The 22,319-nt window shown below is 38.8% G+C and overlaps 1 protein-coding gene across 2 annotated transcripts in view; it reads right to left on the bottom strand.

Moving 5' to 3' along the window:
• PRG4 (proteoglycan 4) overlaps positions 1–11,453 on the bottom strand; it is a 17,705-nt gene extending 6,252 nt beyond the window's left edge. The window contains exons 1-7 of one of the 2 annotated variants that reach the window (XM_037737082.1): positions 11,357–11,453; positions 10,696–10,800; positions 7,505–7,627; positions 6,006–6,125; positions 3,514–3,663; positions 2,840–2,968; positions 1–1,471 (exon numbers count right to left, since the gene is read on the bottom strand). In XM_037737082.1, coding sequence (XP_037593010.1) covers positions 1–1,471; positions 2,840–2,968; positions 3,514–3,663; positions 6,006–6,125; positions 7,505–7,627; positions 10,696–10,771 — 2,069 coding nt within the window. In that variant the 5' untranslated portion in view covers positions 10,772–10,800; positions 11,357–11,453. The remainder of the gene's footprint in view (positions 1,472–2,839; positions 2,969–3,513; positions 3,664–6,005; positions 6,126–7,504; positions 7,628–10,695; positions 10,801–11,356) is intronic. The other variant, XM_037737081.1, reaches the window with a different exon arrangement.
• Positions 11,454–22,319: the final 10,866 nt, after the last annotated feature.

Here is a 22,319-nt window from a genome sequence, read left to right as displayed (position 1 = left end):
GTGGGTGCAGGCTCCTTGGGGGTAGTGGGTGCAGGCTCCTTGGGGGTAGTGGGTGCAGACTCCTTGGGGGTAGTTGGAGCAGGCTCGTCAGAGGTGGCGGGTGTGGGCTCCTTGGTGGTGGTGGTTACAAGCTCCTTGGGGGTAGTTGGGGCAGGCTCCTTGGTCATAGTGGGTACAGGCTCCTTGGGGGTGTTGTGTGCAGACTCCTTAGGGGTAGTTGGAGCAGGTTCCTTAGGGGTGGTGGGAGCCGGTGCCTTGGGAGTGGTGGGAGCAGGCTCCTCGGGGGTGGTGGGAGCAGGCTCCTCGGGGGTGGTGGGAGCAGGCTCCTCGGGGGTGGTGGGAGCAGGCTCCTCGGGGGTGGTGAAAGCAGGCTCATCCACGGTGGTGGGAGCGGGCTCCTCGGGGGTGGTGGGTACAGGTTCCTCAGGGGTGGTAGGAGCGGGCTCCTCGGGGGTAGTGGGAGCGGGCTCCTCGGGGGTGGTGGGTACAGGTTCCTCGGGGGTGGTGAAAGCAGGCTCATCCATGGTGGTGGGTGTGAGCTCCTTGGGGGTAGTGGGTGCAGGCTTTTTGGAGGTGGTAGGTGCAGGCTCCTTGGGGGTAGTTGGGGCAGGCTTCTTGGGAGTGGTGGGTGCAGGCTCCGTGGGGGTGATGGGTGCAGGCTTTTTGGTGGTGGTGGGTGCAGGCTCTTTGGGAGTGGTGGATGCAGCCTCCTTCGGGGTAGTTGGGGCAGGCTCTTTGGGAGTAGTGAGTACAGGCTTCTTGGTGGTGGTGGGTGCGGGCTCCTTGGTGGTGATGGGTGCAGGCTTCTTGGTGGTGGTAGATGCAGGCTCCTTAGGAGTGGTGGGTGAAGGCTCCTTGGGAGTGGTGGGTGCACGCTCCTTGGGAGTGGTGGGTGAAGGCTCCTTGGGAGTGGTGGGTGCAGGCTCCTTGGGGGTAGTTGGGGCAGGTTCTTTGGGAGTAGTTGGTGCAGGCTTCTTGGTGGTGGTGGGTGCAGGCTGCTTGGGAGTGGTGGGTGCAGACTCCTTGGAGATGGTGAGAGCAGGGCCTTTGGTTGTAGTTTCAGCTTTGAGTGTAGGTGTAGCCGGCACTTTAGTTGTAGGTGCTAAATCTTTAGCAGATGTTTTCTCTACACTTTTTGTCTCTTTAGCTGCAGTGGTCTTCTCTTTTGCATCAGTTGAAGTCTGTTTGTTTGTTTTAGTAGTTTCGTTAGTTTCAACTGTTGTCTCTTTATTGGCTGTCAAAGATGTCTCTTTAGTTGTATCAGGATTAGGTGGAAGACTGGGTCTGGGATTTATTGATTTTGCTGTTGTAGTCTTGGGCGATGTGGTGACTTTATTGTGCTGGGTGGTAGGCGTGTCAGGAGTTGTGGTGACCTTGAAGTCATCATTGTCCAATCCACTTCCAGCTTCATCTTCAACTGGTGGTTTGGGGGCATGGGTCTTTTTAGCTCTGTTCTTCTTATTATCTTTTACTAGAGAAAAAATATGCATCTTATTACTGTAAAATGGTTTTTTTTCTTTAATAGTGACATAAAGATCCCATCTTTATCACTGACTAGCTGTGTGTTTCTAAGCAAATTGCTAACCTCTACTATGTCCTTTAATTTGTTGTAAAATGGTAAATACTCAACCTATCTTACTGTGTGGTTTTAGGGAATGAATGAGATAAGGGATGAAAAAGCACAAATTAAACCCTATACAATTAATACATGGAAGTCAGTGGCAACTTTGAAATTACCAGCATGATAAATAACACTAGTTCATCTGTTTATATTAATGTTCTTTACCCTCACTTTTCCTGTTCTTATTCCTCAGTGCCCAGTACCCTTTCCTTCCTCCTGGAAACCTAGTACTGCCATCTCGCTTCACCAGTTACCTCAGAGGCCTCTACAGCTACCTCTGAGCAATCTGCCCCAGTCACCCCACAGTCCCTGCTGAGCCTCGTTCCCATGCATAGGGCTATTAGCCACTCCTTTTCCTCTGCCCAGCTAAACTTGCAAGTCCCAGGGGACATGAGGAGGAGATTAGGGTGCCATGGCAGCCAAAAGACAATATTTATCAAGGCTTTTCCATAGCAGCTACCCCACAGGTGAACTGCAGAGCCCCAGGGTGGATTTGTGCACGATTAAATATCTGGCTATTTATCTAGAGAGAATGCTTCAGAGGAAATCACAACCATTTGAGTTCTTTAAAACTCCTGTATCCAAAAATCCAGTATTTTCTAGAGAAAGAATATATTTTAGAACCAGAACTTAAGGAAATAATAAAGAGCAAAGGAAATTTCTTTTGGGGCAATAACAGCCTACTCTATAGCAGCCTCTACTAGAGAAAAATCAGCCAGATATGATACATAAGTTATGAGAAAAATAAAGAGGATTTATAAAATATGGATGGTAATAATTTTTCCACAGGGGTTTATAAGAATTTAATGGATTAATACTTGTAAAACACTTAGAACGATAGTATATAAATGTTTGTTACAATAAAGCTGGGGAAGGAAAATGAAAATGCAAGGAAGATGAAGGGGAAGAAGCAAAATGATATCGTAAACAAGAATGACAGTAGAACACCATAAATAATCATCTCTGGTGCCATCCTGTGGTTCCAAGTCACTGCTTCAGGATCTTCTTATCCTTTGCTTTTAAGAGTGGCTTCTTAGCTGCTTGGCACTAATTTCCTGTAGGAGGTATTCATTTGGTACTTTCTAAGATAATATTTATAAAGTTATATCTCCCTCCCCCCGTATGGAGATGTCCTCGTTCTACCAACACACAATACTTTTAAATAATCATTGTTAGTATGGCATTGATATAGTCTTTGATCTTTATCAATGCTCAAACCTTTGGGTTTCTTCTGTAATTCTCTATTAGCAGCTGAATTTTTGGAAGACTTGATTTTCCGAATAGTTGAAGAAGAAGAGGAAGAGGAGGAGGAGGAGGAGGACTCTTGATTTTCAGAAACAGAATGTTCTATAAATCAAATAGAAAGTTTGATCACACCAACTGTGATTTAAAACAAAAAAGAACCACCAGTCCAAATACAGCAAGAAGTGCTATTTACTAATCTACAAGTATCTGGGTTCTGTTTTTATAGTAATATGATCAATTGCCTTTTCATTTGTCAGTTAAAAACAAGGCACCTGGGCTTATCACAGATACTAGCAGTATTACTAGTACCTCTCAACCTTCCCATATCCTCCAAAACACAGAATCTAATTATTCTGCAAAGAAAATCATGGGGTGTTTTTTGTTTTTTATAATAAGATTTGTCTCTTTTGATTTGTTTTAACCCAGACTCATGCTGGGTTTGGTAAATAGAGGAAGACTATAAATAACCTGAGAGTTTATACTTTGTCTTAAACTTTACTTAAAAGCAAAGTCAAAAAACTTCAAGTGTAATGAGCTTCATGATTCCTAAGATTACCCTGTTCTCTGAGAACAGGCTTAGATAAGCAGTCACCTACAAGTTACTTCATCTAAGAAAGCTCCTTTGGTTATATCTGTCATCTTCCTACCTTCTGTTATCTCCTCTGATTCTACAACTTTCTTAGTCTTCTTCTTGTTTGGTGGTTTGGGTGAACGTTTGGTTGTTGATTTGATGGTTTGAGATGCTCCTGGAGCTGGAGGTGCTTTCTTTGAAGATGGTGGTGATGTGGGATTATGCACTGAGGCCAAGCAAGACAAGTCGGTTAACATCTTGTTTATATTCATCAGCAGCTCTAACTGTGAAAAACACGGATGCATCTAGCTTCAAGAGCAGATGCTGGTGACAGCCAGTGTAGGCAGGCTCCAGCCCAACATGAATGACTCCATTTAATTCTAAGGATGCATTGCTATAAAATATTGATTCTCAAATGGTAAGTTATGACAGGGAGCAAAGTCTCAGGAATCAGAAGACCTGATTCCAGTCCTAGGCCTGCGGGCCTCTACCATTGTGACCTTAGGCAAATAATTCTCTTGAACTTCATCTTATTCTCTACAAACTCAGATGTTTATTCAAGATGATTTCTGAAGGTCTTTGCCTTCAGAAAAAAATGTTTTTGTTTTAATGTTTGTTTAAATGATGCCAATTTGCCTTTTGTTTCTTTTTATAATTACAAAAGTTCCACATGAATATTCTTGTGAAAAGCTCGCACTTTCACATTATGCTTTTCCTCAAAGTGTGCTGCCCTTCCCAAAGATAAACAACTGTTAATGATGTGGTATGTATCTTTTTAACCTTTTAGTCCCCTTCCCTCTTCCGCTTCTCAGTCTAAAAGAGAAAACATGGAACTTTTTTTTTTTTTAATCATTAGAAACAAGAAGAGGGACTTCTAAAGGATAAGAAAACAGAGAGCACTGGGGACTCTCTGAGTACAGAAGAGTTGTAATAGATTGTGCTGCTCCCAGCAGCATCACTTCAGAACTCCATTGCTATAGTCTCCATGAGCTGGCCACTGCCCCTCTCGTTTCTCCTCCTGCCCAACAAAAACATCAAGTATCTCCATTTGAAAAACAGATCTGCCATATACTGGCTAATGCTCTTGGCCAAAACAACCCCTTGGACTCTGTTTTCTCTTTCACATGCAGAGGCACTTGGATGGCTGGGATTCCTTTAATTCTTGAAGTGTTACGATTTTAGATATATGGACACCTGTAAGTAGTATTTATACTGAAACAACTAAGTGGTGAATCTCAAGATACTTTGGTTATTATACTTAAAAAATAAACTATTGAAGCTCTGAGTGGCTTCCTTATTTTAAGTTGGGACCCTGACTATCTTATGAATTCTGTAAATTTACCAAGCATTGCCTTCATCAATTTTTTTCACTGAGTTCTACCTAAACTTTAATCCAACCGAACATTTCATAGCATAAACTATTATCTTTATCAAAATGTTCTCTCAATGTCTCATCACCTTCTAATCATTTTCCCTTCCTGCGCATTCTCTGCCCAAAATAAATTGTTAGATTTTTGTGTCTTAGCCAAAACAATCAGGGTAATGAGTAACTATGTATCACTCATCATGGGGCCTGCTAAGAGCTGCGGGAAGGCTGAGCTCCTGAGTTTTTTATTACAAGGGTGTTGTCTTCATTATTTTTGGAATGTTTTCCCGTGAAAACATTGAGCAGTTAAGAAACATTCTCAACTCTGCTGATAAATAGTTTTCCACTCTGTTTCTTCACTGTTCTAAAGAAGCAGAAGGTGCAGTCTTGTTTAAATAAAATGACAAGATTGATTATGCAAGCAAAGCTTATCTTCACTTTTACCTTCACAGATACTCTGGTTTTAGCAAAGTAGAATTTAAGAACAACCATTTGGTAAAGGAAAGTAATCCAGTATTTAAGTATGTATATTTTTAATCTTTTGTAAAATCTGGAGCCTTTTGTTACACTCTAGAGTAGTCCTTCAAGACCTATACATAGAGAAGATGATTTTAAGATGAGAATATCCCTTGTTACTGACTCGACCATGCACATGCATTGGAATAGGGTCAATTGAGGAGACTGCAGAAATGGGAAGGAACGTGACAGTTAACGACGTGTTAGGTAGATTTGCCCACACGTTTAATGGCTGAAACTAATTCATAAATTTACTTTTTTAGGGAAGCTGAAAGTGTTGATTATGTCCTTAAATATATACTCAAACACCGAGGCCAAAAGCACAGATAGCTCAAAGGATAGTTGACTTCATGAAGTCAGCAAGCGTGAGACAAGAAACCATCAGGTGAGTTGATTACTATGGATTTAACCTGAAACTGAACCATATCCAAAGAAAAAAAAGCATGTATGTTCAGCCCCATCCTCTCTGTTCCCCCTTTGGCAACATCTTGTGTTCCTACAGCCTGGCTGAGCCGGGGGTGCTGCTGTTGGAAGGCACTCACAAAACAAAATGATTATGAAATAGCTTGTATGTTAGTAAAATCAAGGCCTGAGGTGGACTGCATGTTAGGCATGACCAGTGATGGGAAGGGAGGTGCACAGACCTGGCTGTACTGAGAAGCGTTGGTTGGTACCGGGATGCTTACCTTCTTCACAGAAACTGCCATAATCCGGACAGCACTTGCCATACTTCTTACATTGGGCATCACAGTCACACTCCCTCCCTCTCTCGAAGGACTCAAAGCAGCGGCCTTTACAGGAAAGCTCTACCCAGAGCAAAACAAGAAGTTACAGATTATTCATTATGAAGCCAGGCCCGTGTGTTTGACAGCCATTTCCCACCTTAGACTTGACTAGCTTTCCAAAAGTTCATTTCTAAGTCTTTTATTTGAAATTTGGAGTACATCATCCAGTAAAAATTAGATGATATGCCAGATAGAGACAGCCCAAGTCAAAAAAGAAATATGGTGACTGAGGGTAACTCTTCTTGCCCTTCAAGACTCCAAGAGACATCCCGATGGTGCCTGAGTTATTTACATGTATGGACAGTGAAAAATTGGGAAATGTCTAAATAGGTACGCTTCATATGAAATCTCTTCCTCCTTTTCACATAACTGCTTTGTAATAGATTTACAGTAATTGAATGTTCAGATCTCAGCAATATATTCCACATAAATATATATATATATATATATATATATGTATATATATTCCATATAAATGTGTCACTATTGAGGCTTAAAAATCTTTGTAATGCAGAGACCCTTCTTATGATGAACTGGGAAAGGTGTGTAGCTGAAAGCTTTTAGCCTAATCTTATAGTGTGGACTATATTAGGGAGGACTACTCATTTAAAAAATGAAAATTTAAAAAGCCTTGGTTATAAGTACCAGGGACTTACCAAGGTCTATTTGAAATAATTACCTATCCAATACAAAAATTATACAATATATTTCTCAGCTTTACATGAAAATTCTAAAGCAAATATACCTTTTAAATAATTTTAATTATAATTTTCTTAAATTGAATAGGAAATGTTTCTGTATTAATAACAAAATGGCCCAAATATATTCAAGTGAAATACCACTCATAATTTAAAATTCAGTCCTTCGAGTTTTAACTGAAATTCATCATTAAACACTAGCATTTTTTCTTTAAAGTGCCTTTTCCAGATAATTTAGAAATGTATTTACATGAAAAAGTCAAATAGTACACAACATTATTTCATGCTCATCTATTCTTTCGACGAAACTATTGAAAGCCCTCATTACTAGTCAAGGACATCTCTGATTGTAAATAATTACTCCTTACTATTTACGTGATGGCTACGGACTCACTGTATTTTCTCTAAAATAAGACATTTTACTTGGAACTAGTCAGTAACCTCATGCAAGTGACAGATTTCCAGGCACTCCTTACCCTCCCCAGTAATCACAAGCTTTGACACCATCCTTAGGTACAATGCGCTGCAACATTTATGCAAGTGAAGGAAAAGGCACTTAAGCAGAGGAAGTGAAACAGTGGGAAAACAGTACTGCAAGGGGTGCGGGGGGAGGCTCAGTCTCAGCACTGCCCGAAAGTGCAAGGGGGACTCACAGACTCACACTGTCGCTTGACAGAGGAGACACTCACTCTCAGGACTTACCCACAGTGCAGGCTCTCTTGAAATCGAGGCAGCAATCCAAGTAGTGTTGACAGTTAAAATCACAGCTGCAGGTGGCATCTCTAGAATACCCTTCCCCACATCTCCCTGCACAGCTTGATAAATCTAAAATTATACAATACTGGCGTAAATATGGCCAAACCGCTTTATAGAAAGGGAGCGATCTAATGATGGGGACAAAGCCGCTTGGTGAGAGAGAACTGTATTGATCAAGAAGGTATTGGAATGATGTTAGCAAGAGGCCCAGCTGATATTTGGCTGCTGTCTTAGGTGATTTTGATCATGTCACTTTATTTTTCACTATACTGAGATGATAAATACACTTTTGAAAAGCAGGCAAAGTAATGGCTTTGTCTAAAGAGGGTGATATTTCTAAGGGAGAGGTGGCAGCTACAGCTACTGCTGATACTGTGGCTATGATGATTAGTAGTTGCCATTTATTGAGCTTCTCTATGCCAGGTATTGAGTCATACCTTATCTCTAATGCTTATGAAAATGTTTCTGGGATTTAGTAGCCCTTTTTTAGAGATAGGAAAGCTGAAATACAGAAATTTTGACAACTTGCTAAGTATCACACGGCTAATTAATACTTTCGGTATATTTGCATCATAGGTTAATTAATACCTCCCGATTATTTATAGTGAACTCTTTTACTCTTATAATTGTCCTAACTTATGGTCACCTTAAGTAAACAATCTATCCAGGATTTGAACTCTGATATAGCTGATTTTAAGCCTGAGATTTTTCCACCCACCACATTGCCTCCCATTCCTGATGATGAGTTTAAAGCAAGCTGATTGCAGCAGCACAAATTATACTGGGCTTTCTCTTCCTTAACTGGCGGGGATAACTGGATTTTTAAACTGTCAGGGAATCCAGATGCTAATAACCACTGCTTAAGTAAGAACCCTTAAAATAACTGGGCATAACTATAAAGGTCATGAACAGAGGTTTTCCCAGCAACAAATAAGCAAACAATAACAAAGCATACACATTCTCAAATATTTTTTAAAAGACATTTGGAAAACAACACAAAACTTTCCCTGAGAAATGACTGCAGGAATGTGACAATGGAATCCATCTCTGGAATAGAAATTGACAGGTGCAATGTCTTAAATCCACAGAGGAATGTTGAAACACACTGAGAACAAATCTTAATGGAGTCCAGGAATGACAAAGTCTGAATATGCAAACAAAACAGTAAATTGTAAGACAACTTTCAGAACTTTTTGCATACATGAATGCATAATGCATACAAAAACACATATATAGTGTATGTATATAAATACATATATTATATATAAAGAAAAAAGAAAATGAGAATAGGTTGAGAAAGCAAGAGAAGCGGACAAGACAATATCAAGAGATTGTTCTTTTATAGTTGGCAGATTTCTGAAATAAGAAGTCATCTGTAATCCCAGCACGTTGGGAGGCCAAGGCGGGTGGATCACCTGAGGTCAGGAGTTCGAGACTGGCCTGGCCAACATGGTGAAACCCCGTCTTTACTGAAAATACAAAAATTAGCCGAGAACGTGCCACTGCACTCCAGCCTGGGAGACAGGGCAAGACCCTGTCTCAAAAATGAGAAGAAAGAAAGAAAGAAAAGAAAGAAAGAGAGAGAGACAGAAAGAAAGAGAAAGAAGAAATCTTCTTCTGTCCTACTTTTATTGCTATTAATTGTAACCATTAATTTTATTTATTTGTTTTTGAGACAGAGTCTGGGTCTGTCACCCAGGCCAGAGTACAGGGGTGCGAGCTCGACTCACTGCAACCTCCACCTCCTGATTCTCCTGCCTCAGCCTCCAAGTAGTTGGGATTACAGGCATGCGCTATCACACCTGGCTAATTTTTGTATTTTGTATAGAGACAAGGTTTTGCCATGTTGCCCAGGCTGGTCTTGAACTCCTAACCTCAGGTGATCCATCTGCCTAGGCCTCCCAAAGTGCTGGGATTACAGGTATGAGCCACTGCACCCAGCCCCATGAATTTTAATTTCATTTATTTAATGAAGATTAAAATTAGGTAAAATTGGTTTAGTGAACAACTGATTGTATTACAGAGGAAAAGGTGGTTTAGAAAGTGTCCCCAGTGTTATGAACCTCATCATATCATTATAAAAGGCTGAAGGGTCTGGACATACTGGAGTACTCATCATTCTTTTTGAATGTCCACATTCAAAAAGAATATTGTTTTTGAATATTGTTTTGAATATTGTTTTTGAATATTTACATTTGCTTTCCTTTGTTTTCCCATCTTTTCTTATCTAAACAATTCTGCAACTTCTGCCTATGCAGGCATATTCAGGTTTCATAAGAATCTTAGTATTTTACTAGAAATGTTTATCTTAGAAATGTAATTTCATTATAACAGTCGTGAATCTTGATTTTTATTCTCTCAGAGTTTGCTTATCAAAGGAGAATAAAAGGAAAAGAAAAGGAAAGGAAAATCCAAAGCTTGGCATTGCCACTCTTAATCCATCTAGATGGCATGCTGGCATCTTTTACTAATGTGATTACATTGAATGTACTTTAACAGTCTCTAAAAATGAATAACAAAAACTGTTCATCCAGGACCTGTTTTGGGAGGGCTGTGAAAAGTTCAACATTATAATACAAAATGACAGTCACATCTGTATATGCCCGTACCTGGATGAATTGTTCTTGTAAGAAAGAGAACATTTTCAAGACTAATAAAATGCCATTTGAAATGTTGTAAAGTTTATTATAATATGGTGTCTGTGTCTAAATGATGCCAAAATAAGTCAATCAATAATTTATTTGATTTAAAAGACTAAAATATTCAAGATATAGGCAAAATTATATGCTATCTAAATACTGTGTTATTTTTAGTTATTTTTATGATATTATATAGTTCCAGCATAATTTTATCATAAACTGTCTGCACCTTTTAATCTCTTGGGCGAACCATAGAAATAACAAGTACCAAAATTATACTTTACACAAGCTCAAAACTCTTGAAAGATGAAAAAGATGAAAATTCCAAAGCACTTATAAACATGCTACATATGTTTCATATTGTTGTAAAATTGTATGATATATTAAACTCAAGCAAATTTAACTTTTTAGAAATCTATTTCTGTCGATGTTATAATAATCAAGACTTAATGATTAGCCATAGATGTTGAATAAAAGTATGTTTGATGGTTAAGGTACCTTGAGAGGAAACTTGCTGAATCAAGAAAACAGACAGCAGCAATAGCAGGTAAATGGGAAGTGCTTTCCACGCCATGGTTGTTTCAGGTACTGTAGGTACCCTTGCTGAAAAGAAAATAACAATATCAGAAAACCGCTCTTTAATCTCACCACTAACTTACGCTTGCATTATATACATTTCAGTAACTTTAAAAATGTAACTTAATAGTAAAACCATCCCATTCTTAAAACAAGACTTTTAAAATCAGCTTTAATTCTATAGAAAATATTTGACCACTAGACTTTATCTTATGCAGAACAAATCAAGTCACCCTCAGCCATGTTACTGACAGTTATAATAATTATGAAATATCTAACATAGAAAACAGACGTATCTTAAAACTCTAGTCAAAGTATAGCATGTATTTAACAATGCCAGGTTAAAATTTTATCTTAGGAAAATAATAAACGGTGTCAGTAAAATGTAATTTAATAAGCATTGTCGAGTTATTATTCCAACTTTTCCTTAACTCTCAATATAAATTCACAGGCTTCCAACAGGTGTATTACATAAATATAATCCTTTTCAAAAATTTCCAACTACTATCCTTATAAATTTTTTTCAAATACCTCTAAAGAAAACACATATAGTTTCATGAAGCAAGTTAACTTTGACACTTACCCGTAAAGGATAGATGAGTTTCTCCAATGTCCTGAAAGTCTTATATATCAGTGCAAATATACTGGGATGAACCAATTAGTCCAAAGGTTAGACAAAATCAACAGTGACAACCTATGAAATCAAACTTTCCTCATGTATTGGAAGAGGGCCCAGACGACTAGACTTAGGCAACATCTGGAAAACACTTCCATTAAGCAAAATGACTACTACAAAATAAATTTAGATTTATTGGCCAGAGCACATCTCTAATTTCTAAGTGAAGTGAACAAATTGTCCTGAGGTGGTAAATAGCTCTGGGAGACTTTGACTAGTAAATTGAAGCAACAACTTTAAAATAGTCATATACTGGTATCATTTCTTTCTTCTGTTTTTTCCAGTTAAATCCAGCAAAGGTGACTTTGAAACTTACCTAGTGTTAGACACCTATATCTTCATCTATCGCCAACATCCAGCCCAGTGTTTCACCAAGGTTATATGATTAAAACACGCTCAGGCCAGGTGCAGTGGCTCACTCCTGCAATCCCAGCACTTTTGGAGGCCAAGGCAGGCGGATCATCTGAGGTCAGGAGTTCAAGACCAGCCTGGCCCACATGGGGAAACCCCATCTCTACTAAAAATACTAAAAATTAGCTGGGCATGGTGGCAGGTGCCTTAGGAGGCTGAGGCAGAAGAATCGATGAACCTGGGAGGTGGAGGTTGCAGTGGGCCAAGATCATGCCACTGCACTCCAACCTGGGCAAGAGTGAAACTNAAAAAAAAAAAAAAAAGAAGAAGAAGAAGGAGAAATAAATAAAAAAAATAAAATAAAATGAAACACACTCGGTGAACTACATAGTTGTAGGATTCTGCTGTCTACTATCCATTTGGTAGGTGCTGCATTTAATTTGTACAAAATGCCTTTGAGTTAAATATAATCACCCACATTTACAATTAAGAAGATGAAGACCCACAAACAAAGAATGTGTGACCCATCCAAGGATCTATAAAGACTAAAGACCAGAACCAAGATTCGAACCCATGTCTTTGCATTTTAAGTTCCATCATGTTTCCACTACATCCAGCTCCCTTTTGATCAAAACCATAACTTAGTTTGTAACCATTATCCTAAATTTTACTCCTTTACTCCACATATATACATAGGTTTGTGAGATTATGATTTTTTTTAAGACTAGGAATTATAAGCATCTATTTTCTTTACACAGTGCTTATTTCTAGACTAAATATATAAAGACAGTTTGGAGGCTACCTGCTTATCTCTAAATAATCCCCCTTTTCTGGGAACTACTTCCCTTTTGATCAGGGTATTTTCTGTTTAGCTCTGGTTATATATGTTATCTTCCTACATCAGCCACAGCTGATAGGATTAGGAGGAGCAACTTGAACAACCCAAGACAATAGGTTTTCTTCTCCTGGAAATTTGAAATTATAGTTCAGAGATTACAAATTTGTCTGTCTCTTTTGACCAATAATGTGTACATTTTTGCCCATGGTCTAAAGGAGTAGTGAAAGTCCTTCAGAATAAAAAGATCCATATAAATGAAGCAACCATGCAGAGAGGGAAATTTCTGATAACTTTCTAAGTCTTGGTTACTTTGTTTTTGAGACCTAACTTCTTGCTCTGCATCTTTATGGCAAGTTCCCCTTTTGGAGCTGAAGCCCCCTAAAGATGCTTTTTCCTGCTTGAAATCAATACACAATAGATACACAAAAGATTGTTTATGGAGTTGTACATTAAGCAGAATTCTCTTAATTCTTAGCTCCACTGAGGCCAAGAGTGGGGAAGCTACAAGCTTTGTAAATTTTCCAAGTTAAGACCTCTGCAGTGTTGCTTTATTATTTCTTTGGAATATTGGGAATGCCCAAATCAGACACAAATATACATGGAGATACATATTTTTAAATAAGATAGAAATTGTTTTCTAATCATTGCTTTTGAACTACATGCAGTATCATTTTCCTCCTTTATATTAATCTCATAACAGTGATGGCAAAGAAAATTCTTGAATTGATTAATATCCACTTATTCTTTTTTTTTTTTTTAGATGGAGTTTCGCTCTTGTCGCCCAGGCTGGAGTACAGTGGTGCCACCGTGGATCACTGCAACCTCCGTCTGCCAGGTTCAAGCAATTATCCTGCCTCAGCCTCCCGAGTAGCTGGGATAACAGGTGCCCGCCATCATGTCCAGCTAATTTTTGTATTTTTGGTAGAGAAATGAGGTTTCCCCATATGGGCCAGGCTGGTCTCGAACTCCTGACCTCAGGTGATCCACCCACCTCGGCCTCCCAAAGTGCTAGGATTACAGGTGTGAGCCACCACGCCCAACCCCACTTGTTCTTAAGTCCAAGTTCTAGGCTTGGAAAACTGATAAGCGCGCGCGCACACACACACACACACACACACACACACACAGTAGTGTGGCCAATACAAGCTATAACTTTAGTCGTATACATCAGTATGGTCTCATTGTCATCAAGTATGTTTTTTCTGTGTAATGTATGAAAAGGATGAGAAACTACTGAATGTCCAGCTCATTAACTCATAAATACCTGGTTTACCTCATTTTATTGGGTGAGGAGGCTGTCTGGGTAAACTTTACCCTTGAACCATGGAAACATTTTAATTTTATCTATTAAACATATTTTCTTAAGCTGCACTAAATACTCCATTCTGTGAATATTGATCCATTTAACCTTCCTCGTTGGTCACAGTGCAATCATCCCATTAGTTTATAGGTTCGTCCTTTAAGATGTCCTTTCTCATTAAAGGTCTTTTCTTAAGGTTCATTTAAATCTCATTTAAATAGGATACAAGTTATTCCAGAATTGTTTTTTGATGTGTGGGAAATGGGGAGAGTAGAGAGACAAGGAGAGGACGTATATAATATTAAATCCTAGGCTCCTCTTCTAGGGATGATTTTCGCAGGGGGCAGCCTCATGAACATGAGTTTGATACTTGGCAGCAGCACAGTGATGCCTTAGAGAACACTCAAGCAAGTCCAGGGATGTTTTCTCTGTGCTAGATTATCCTAGACTGTGGTGCCTTTATATTTTGTCTCCATGCTGGCCATTAGCTGTCACTTAGCCCTTTAGCCAGAGTGTCGGCACCGAGTGGCCTCCCTCCACCTTTCCACACCTTTGATGTGTTTCATTTCCTTCCAGCAGCAGCCTAGGAAAAACTGAAGCATGCCAGGAGAAAACCCCAGATGTGAGCTTGTTCTTCATTGCTCTAATTTTGCTCACAGTGCTAAGTTAGTGTACCATAGATATGAAATAACTCCCCTGCTTGCACATGAAATAGAGATTAGGACTTTGGGACTACGCCTGCCCATTCTGTTCAGGCATTCTCACATATTAGAAAGTATTGTGGCTTTTTTTTTTCCCTGCAGTTTTGCTCAAAAGTATGGCTATTAGATCAGTGAAAGTATTACTATATTTGCTTTTGGAGACTGTGGCAGTCTGATCATTGGTTCCAATCTTTTCTACCCTCTTCTAGCTGCCCAGCTAGAGATTACATTTCCCACCTTCTCCTTCAGGTAGTTGTGACCATACAACTGTGTTTCCTCTTGTAAAATAGGAACAGAAGTAATATGGGCAACTTGCACTTATTTTCCTAACAGGAAATTGCTTGATCTGGACTTTCTTTTTCCCGCTTCTTGCAGACTAGAAAGGGGGCATCAGAGACGATCTTTGATCACGCAGACAAAGCCAGCAGCCTAGGGAATAGTGTTCGTGGCGGAATCCAGATGGTCTCTCACTCCCTGCACTAGCCAGAACGTTAGAAAAAGAAATACATTTCTGTTTTATTTGAACAACTCAACTTTAAATCTTTTTTAGACATTATCCTATCATAGAGATCATAATAAATTTCTAAATATTTAAAGGAATTACATTCTAACATTTGATTTGTATTCTCTACAGCAATAAAAAAGAATGAGCTAAATGAGCTATCAGTAATAAACTATTGGTATTGGAGAGGGAGAGGTAAACTATCTTTATTTGCAGATGACATAATTGTGTATGTAGCTTTAAAATCCTAAAGAATCTAAAAGCTGTAAAAACTACTGAGTGAATTTAGCAAGATTCCTGGATATAAGATCAACAGTCTTATATCCAGATTCATACTGAGGCCATTTCAATGCATAAACTTAGATGTGCATGAATAAAAAATTTTCTCTGCTGAATTTTCTAAGAATCAAAGTTCATCCAATCTGTTCATTCATTCTATTGTACTCAGGGGAAATTATCAAATAGTGGTCACTACACACCAAACCTAGTATCAATTTCTAGAGATATATATATGTGCAAGAGAGAATCTCTGGTCCCTAGCATTTATTGGATTAGTCAGGTAGCCAGAAACAAATAGTTCAAATATCATGTGAAAGGAGGAGGCAGTGTGGTGAACAGGTAGAGCTGGGCTTTGGAATGGATCAGAACATTGTTCAAATCTCAGCTACAAAATTGTCTACCTGATGGGTTAATACAATTCTCTTTACTTATCTAGGCCTCAGTCTCCTTATCTGCAAAGTGGGAGCAATAATTCCTATTATTTGGCATTGTAGAGATGCATAAAAAAATCAGAGAATTATATTAAACATTAGTGACATACACAGAATAAATTACAGGTGTTATTTTTACGGTTGATTATGATTCTAAAGCTGCACACAAGCTGTTATTGAAACATAGATGAGGAAGTGCCAGCTCTACCCAAGGAATTCTTTGCAGATGAATGACATAAAATCTAGAGTCTGAAGACTCCTACGGCTAAAAACTAGGATAGTAGCCAAAGGTGACAATAAGAGAAAATATAGCTCCACTTTTTCATTCTTCTTACCTGCTTGTTCTTTAGTTCCTGATAACATGGCTTTTTCTTCCTCCACAAAAGAGAGCTTTGGGAGATAACAAGTAACCTTATAATCATTCTAGTATAGGCTTTTACTAATGCGCCATTTTAGTGACTAATAATAATAGAAAACGTGTTGAGTGTTTATTTTGTTAGTGGCATAAATGTATGACTTTATTGAGACTCACAGTAATTTTTTTTTTTTTGAGATGCAGTCTCGCTCTGTCGCCAGGTTGGAGTACAGTAGTGCAATCTCAGCTCACTGCAACCTCCACCTCCCCAGTTCAAGCGATTCTCCTGCCTCAGCTTCCAGAGTAACTGGGACTACAGGTGCGTGCCACCACACCCGGCTAATTTATGTGTTTTTAGTAGAGCCAGGATTTCACCGTGTTGGCCAGGATGGTCTCAATTGCTTGACTTTGTGATTTGCCCGCCCCAGCCTCCCCAAGTGCTGAGGTTGCAGGTGTGAGCCACCGGGTGCCTGGCTGAGCCTCACAGTAATCTTATGACATAATCGTTGTTATTATTCAACCCACTTCACAGTTCAGATTATCTGAGGCACAGGAAAGATAAGTAATGTGCTCAAGATGACAAGCTAAAAAGCCAGTAAATGGTAAAGTTCGTATCTTAATCCAGTCGTTGTCTAACTCCAGAGCCCACGATTTTAACCAGCTCAATGACCCACGTGCTATAATGTCCACGGTTAGTAATTTCCTTCTTTGTGCTCCTACATGACTATTTGCATCTCTCAAATGGCATCTGACTCTTATCAATACTCATCTTTCTCCATATATTGTAAGCTTCTTAAGGTTTCAGAATGATTACATTTTGTAGCTTTTTTACAGCTGGCATGGTTCCTTCTTACACATGATAAACTTAGGTTTACTGTCTTTCTTCTACCAGCCACTTTGCCATCATATATCTGTTTTCTAATCCAAAGTACTGCAGCACTGTGATCACTGAAGTCTGTATCACTTGGGTTCCAGATCTCAGGGAAGCATATTGTGTGACAGCTCAGACAGGAACATTCCAGACTTATTTTCCAGTAGCTAACAACATGAGTAATTTCCAACATGAATGAGTGCAAGTGAATTGGGGTGCTATAACTCACCGTGACAAATACTTCAGAATTGGGAAATTCAGAGAGTGGGAGCAAAGCCTGGGTGTGGTTGAAGGACCCATAGGTAGGTGGGATAAGAGGGAAGTCTCCCAAGAGACATTGTAGAAGACATTTTATTGAGTCATTCCAAAGCAGGAACACCAGGATGTTAAAGGATACTTAATATAATGCAGTATTGGCTGATGGCATGATATTGCTTAATAATCCTTTTAAAATCCCTTTCCCCGTGATGGCAGCTAATTTCTGTCAAAGGGATTAAGAAGCAGGACGTTTGCAATAATTGTCTCTAAGCAGCTTATGTTAAGCTTGATACAGAAAACTCTATCAGAAGATTAAAATTCAACATTTCCTTCTCTCTTTTTGTTGATTGCTGATGAAACAAGACACCAGAGAACCTCTGCATCTCTGATGGCTCAATAAATGTTCTTGAGTGAATTCATGCATAAATGTCACTGCTAATATTAGCACTTGCTCTGATATCCCACCTGTCTTTTTTCTGGTTGGTTTGTCTGTTTAATCTTAAAGCATATTGCTACAGATATGAATGCCAGCAGTGAGAACAGGCCCTTGGTATTGACAAGCACATGGGCTTGTTGTATGTGTCACTTAGACCTCAAGATTCTTGAAGTGATGGAGAGCAGACATGGAACAAATGGTCACCTATTTATCCTTTTATTTGTACTCTGCTGTTTGTGCAAAGAAAACATTTATGGGGGGGCACTGATAGAGACCAGACCCTTTATTCCTCCAAGTCCTCCTCAAATTAATATAGTGGGAAGCTGTGTCCTTTACAGAGGCAAACTCAGGGTCACAGCTATGCCTTGAAGGGTCCTATTCCAGGCTTTGGACAACACCTCCAGGAACCATCAATATTTATTAAGTATTGCTAGGTACCAGATATTTATCCTGATTAAAGCAAAATGAACATAAACAAAATGAAAATAAGAAAAATCAATGAGGTAGCTTTTATTATTGTCCTCATATTACAAATAAAAAAAACTAAGCATCAAAATTTCAGTAGCTTTTTCTGTGAAAATGGCAGCAGTAGGATCCCAGCCTACATTTGTCTAAAAGTTATGCAATAGATTTCTTTTAATATTATATTGCAAGTTCCAACACCAAGTTACTATAAGGACCCAAAGAAGCTTTGGATACTTAAATTTATTCTCAAAGATGTCTTTCTCCTTAAAAGTGTCTTCCTCCTTCATAGATGGCCTGTTATTATGATGAATTCAGCAGAATATGGCAAGTAATTCTAAGCCTCTAATTTTCTTTTGTATTTAACTATAAAAATACTTTAGGCCGGGCGCGGTGGCTTACACCTGTAATCCCAGCACTTTGGGAGGCCGAGGCGGGTGGATCACAAGGTCAAGAGATCGAGACCATCCTGGTCAACATGGTGAAACTCCGTCTCTACTGAAAATACAAAAAATTAGCTGGGCATGGTGGCGCGTGCTTGTAATCCCAGCTACTCAGGAGGCTGAGGCAGGAGAATTGCCTGAACCCAGGAGGCGGAGGTTGCGGTGAGCCGAGATCGCGCCATTGCACTCCAGCCTGGGTAACGAGCGAAATTCCGTCTGAAAAAAAAAAAATTACTTTAATGAAAGAAAAACACTCACCTATAATTTTACCATCCTAACATACTATTTACATTCTTACCTATTCTCTTCCAGATTTAGTCCTTAGGCAATTAATTAGGCCCTATGCAATTAAATGAATCCTTATGCAATTAAAATTTCATAAACTGACTCAAGATCAATAATTTATATTTTTTATTCTTTACTATCAGCTTACTATTGAATTAGCCAACATGTTTATGTTTTCTTCATAATTGTCATATTAATTACTGTAGAATACTCCATGTAGTTAAGATACTGTAATTTAATTTCATTGAATGAATTATCTATTTAAGATATTTCTGGATTTTTTGTAATAAAAATGTACATTTAGCTCCTTCTCTTTTATTAAAGATAATGGGGATTCTACATAGAAAATACACAGGTAACTTGCACTTTTTTGTATTTTTGGGGATTGGAAGGAGCAGTCATACAAATAGTCTGAACTCCAGCTGCATAGATTTAAACTTTGTGTCCCAAAGAAAACTTCTACATCCATGCAGCCTATACTTAACTGTTCCCTGAAACCTGTTGATAGTGTCTTATGGACTCTCCTTGTTCAGTGATCAATGTATAATTCTGATTTACTTAAAAGAAATAACCCTGTAATCCCAGCACTTTGGGAGGCCAAGGCGGGCGGATCACAAGGTCAGGAGATCGAGACCATCCTGGCCAACATGGTGAAACCCTGTCTCTACTAAAAATAAAAATTAGCTGGGTGTGGTGGTGTGCGCCTTTAATCCCAGCTACTCAGGAGGCTGAGGCAGAAGAATTGCTTGAACCCAGGAGGCGGAGGTTGCAGTGAGCAGAGATCGCGCCACTGTACTCCAGCCTGGCACTTGGTGACAGAGCAAGACTCTGTCTCAAAAAAGAAAAGAAAAAAGAAAAGAAAGAACCTCTCCTTGCCTTAATATCTACAAACTCCTTGACTCTATATATTATACTTCTTAGGGAATATTTGTCCTAAATTTTTCTAATCACAAAAAGAAAAAGATATATTAACAAATGGGGTATAAAAATGAAAATGCCTTTATAGTAAAATTGAATTTAGCAAATATCAGTGGTGTAAATCATTAGGGTCAATCTTTCCGTTTTATCTTTACAATTATTATTCTAAATGATGGTATAGTATTTCGATCTTTACTTAACTATCATTCTATTATTGACCTCCATACAAGTTGTTTCTAGGTTTTTGCTAATGACTAATGCTTCAATAAATTCCCTTTTTTCATGCAGCTTGTATTGAATTTTACCTTTAAAATAAATTCTTAGGAGTGAGAATATCTTTATAATTCTTGATAAATATCAACAAATTTTCTTGCAGTTTAGATTGTAAATTCATCAAAGGCAAGGAATTTGCCTCATATAAGTTGTATCCCTAGCACCTAGCGACGGACTTGGCAGATAAGGGTTTGATAAAGTATCAGGTTGAATTTAATGAAACTGTAGGGTTTTCATCAGTATGACAGGCATTATTAAAATTTTCTCCAAAAAATGAAGTAAGTTGGTGCTTAGAGACAAATACTGCTTCTTCCCGACAGCATGCATTAATAGACACGAGACTGAACTGATGGATGTGACCCGTGTAGGCTGCAAAACCCAGTAAAGTAAGAAAAGGTGCTGGGAAACAAATGACTTCTCAGAACTCAGAAAAGCTATGGTCAGTCCTCCAAAGCACTGAAAACAGGAACTGCTGTCTACTTTGGTTCTTTTTTCTGGTTTGTTTGTCTGTTTAATCTTAAAGCACATTGCTACAGATATGAATGCTAGCAGAAGAACACAGAAGATCAAAGTTGAGGCAAGTAGCCAAAAACTAATTTCTTCCCACCACCCTTTATCTCTTCCATGTTTCTTGCAGAAGAGGAATGTGGAGGCTTAAAGATAAAATAAATGAAAGGTCAAAAAAAAAAATGAGTCCTGATGTAAATAGATGACACAGCTTGCGCATAACCATTTATCTTATACCTGGTGGAGGCAGGCAGGAATGTCAGAGGGGAAACAAAGTAGAGTAATTTATAGCGATGCTGGTAAGACTATAATTGGGATTGTCTAAGGTTTTTTGGAAATCAGTTGAACTACTTTGTGGTTCTGTTTCTGGATCTAAAAAGTTAGCTTAACACAGGAAAGTAAAGAAACTATGTATTATGCAATGTAATGATCTGGACAAAATATTCTTTTTTCGAAAGCAACAATTAATTTTGCCTCTATCTTGCCTTCCAGAAGAAAGACTGATTTTAGTGAAACAAGATTTTAATAAGCTCTCAGCTAAACAGAAGCTGGCCAGCACCCAGAGATTCTGCATAATAAAGAAAGGTAGGAGGAAGCAGAGGGAGGGAGTGGAGGGCTGGAATGAAAGGGGAGAGTGGGAGGAAGGGATCTTGGAGAGAGTGATGATAAGGCTGAAGAGAGAATTTAGGTAAACAGCAATTGAGATTTGTTAAGATACGTGCTGTGTGGAGTGAAATATAACTCCTTTCCCTGTTCCTTACATAATCTTTAATAAATCCTATAAACTTACAGAAGACTTTGATGTCAATGGATTTGTTATGGTGGTTGTAGAAATTAAAAAGCAGATTATTTTTGATATATACATATTGGGTCATGATTGACACTGGGCAAACTAGAAACTACATATGGGTGACTCTGATCCTTTATTGCTAAGGATACTAAATAATGACATTACATCTAATGTATAAAATATAGAAAAAGGAATATTGTCAGAGCTGCTTTCAGAGGCTGACAACTGCAAGGAGGGTATGGGCTGAAAGTATAAAGTCTCCAATAAATTAAGGAATGATCAGAGGTGATCAAAATGTTAGCCAGAACATCTCTGACTGGGAAACTGACACGGAGGCCTATGGGGCAGGTCCCTGCCATCTCTCCAGGGCCTCTGTCAGGTGCAAGTCCTAGCTGGGCTGATTCTTGGTTTGCCTCATGAGGCAATTCTAGAATCCTGGGTCGAGGTATCTAAGGATGGGAGAGATAGCAGTTTGGTTTTTTGCTTATATTTTGCTTTATCATTGAACAAAACAATACTTAGGCATAATATAAAGAAAACAATTCTAACAGCAAGTGAAAGTTTTAAAATATAGGAAAGCTGTTTAAAAGGGGAAAAAAGACAAATATGGCTATTTGTTGATCATGGATTATAGCCAGTTCTTTCTTCCTTGATGGTGATTCTTATAAGTGATGTGCTGTTATAAACTGGAATAACATCTAATGGCCAGAGTGACTCACTGATGGGAAATTAGTCAACAAAGCACAACAACTTTTGGGTAATAAGTCAATTTCTGTCTTCTGACCCGAGCCACTCTCCCTCTCCCTCTGCTCCTAGAATTTCACCTGGACTCTCTTTTCTGCTTTATTGCATTAAGGAAAGTTCGGCTCA

The sequence above is a fragment of the Cebus imitator genome, unplaced genomic scaffold, assembly GCF_001604975.1.
Source record: "Cebus imitator isolate Cc_AM_T3 unplaced genomic scaffold, Cebus_imitator-1.0 Scaffold33, whole genome shotgun sequence".
Taxonomy (NCBI): domain Eukaryota; kingdom Metazoa; phylum Chordata; class Mammalia; order Primates; family Cebidae; genus Cebus; species Cebus imitator.
This window is presented reverse-complemented; position numbering and strand designations above follow the sequence as displayed.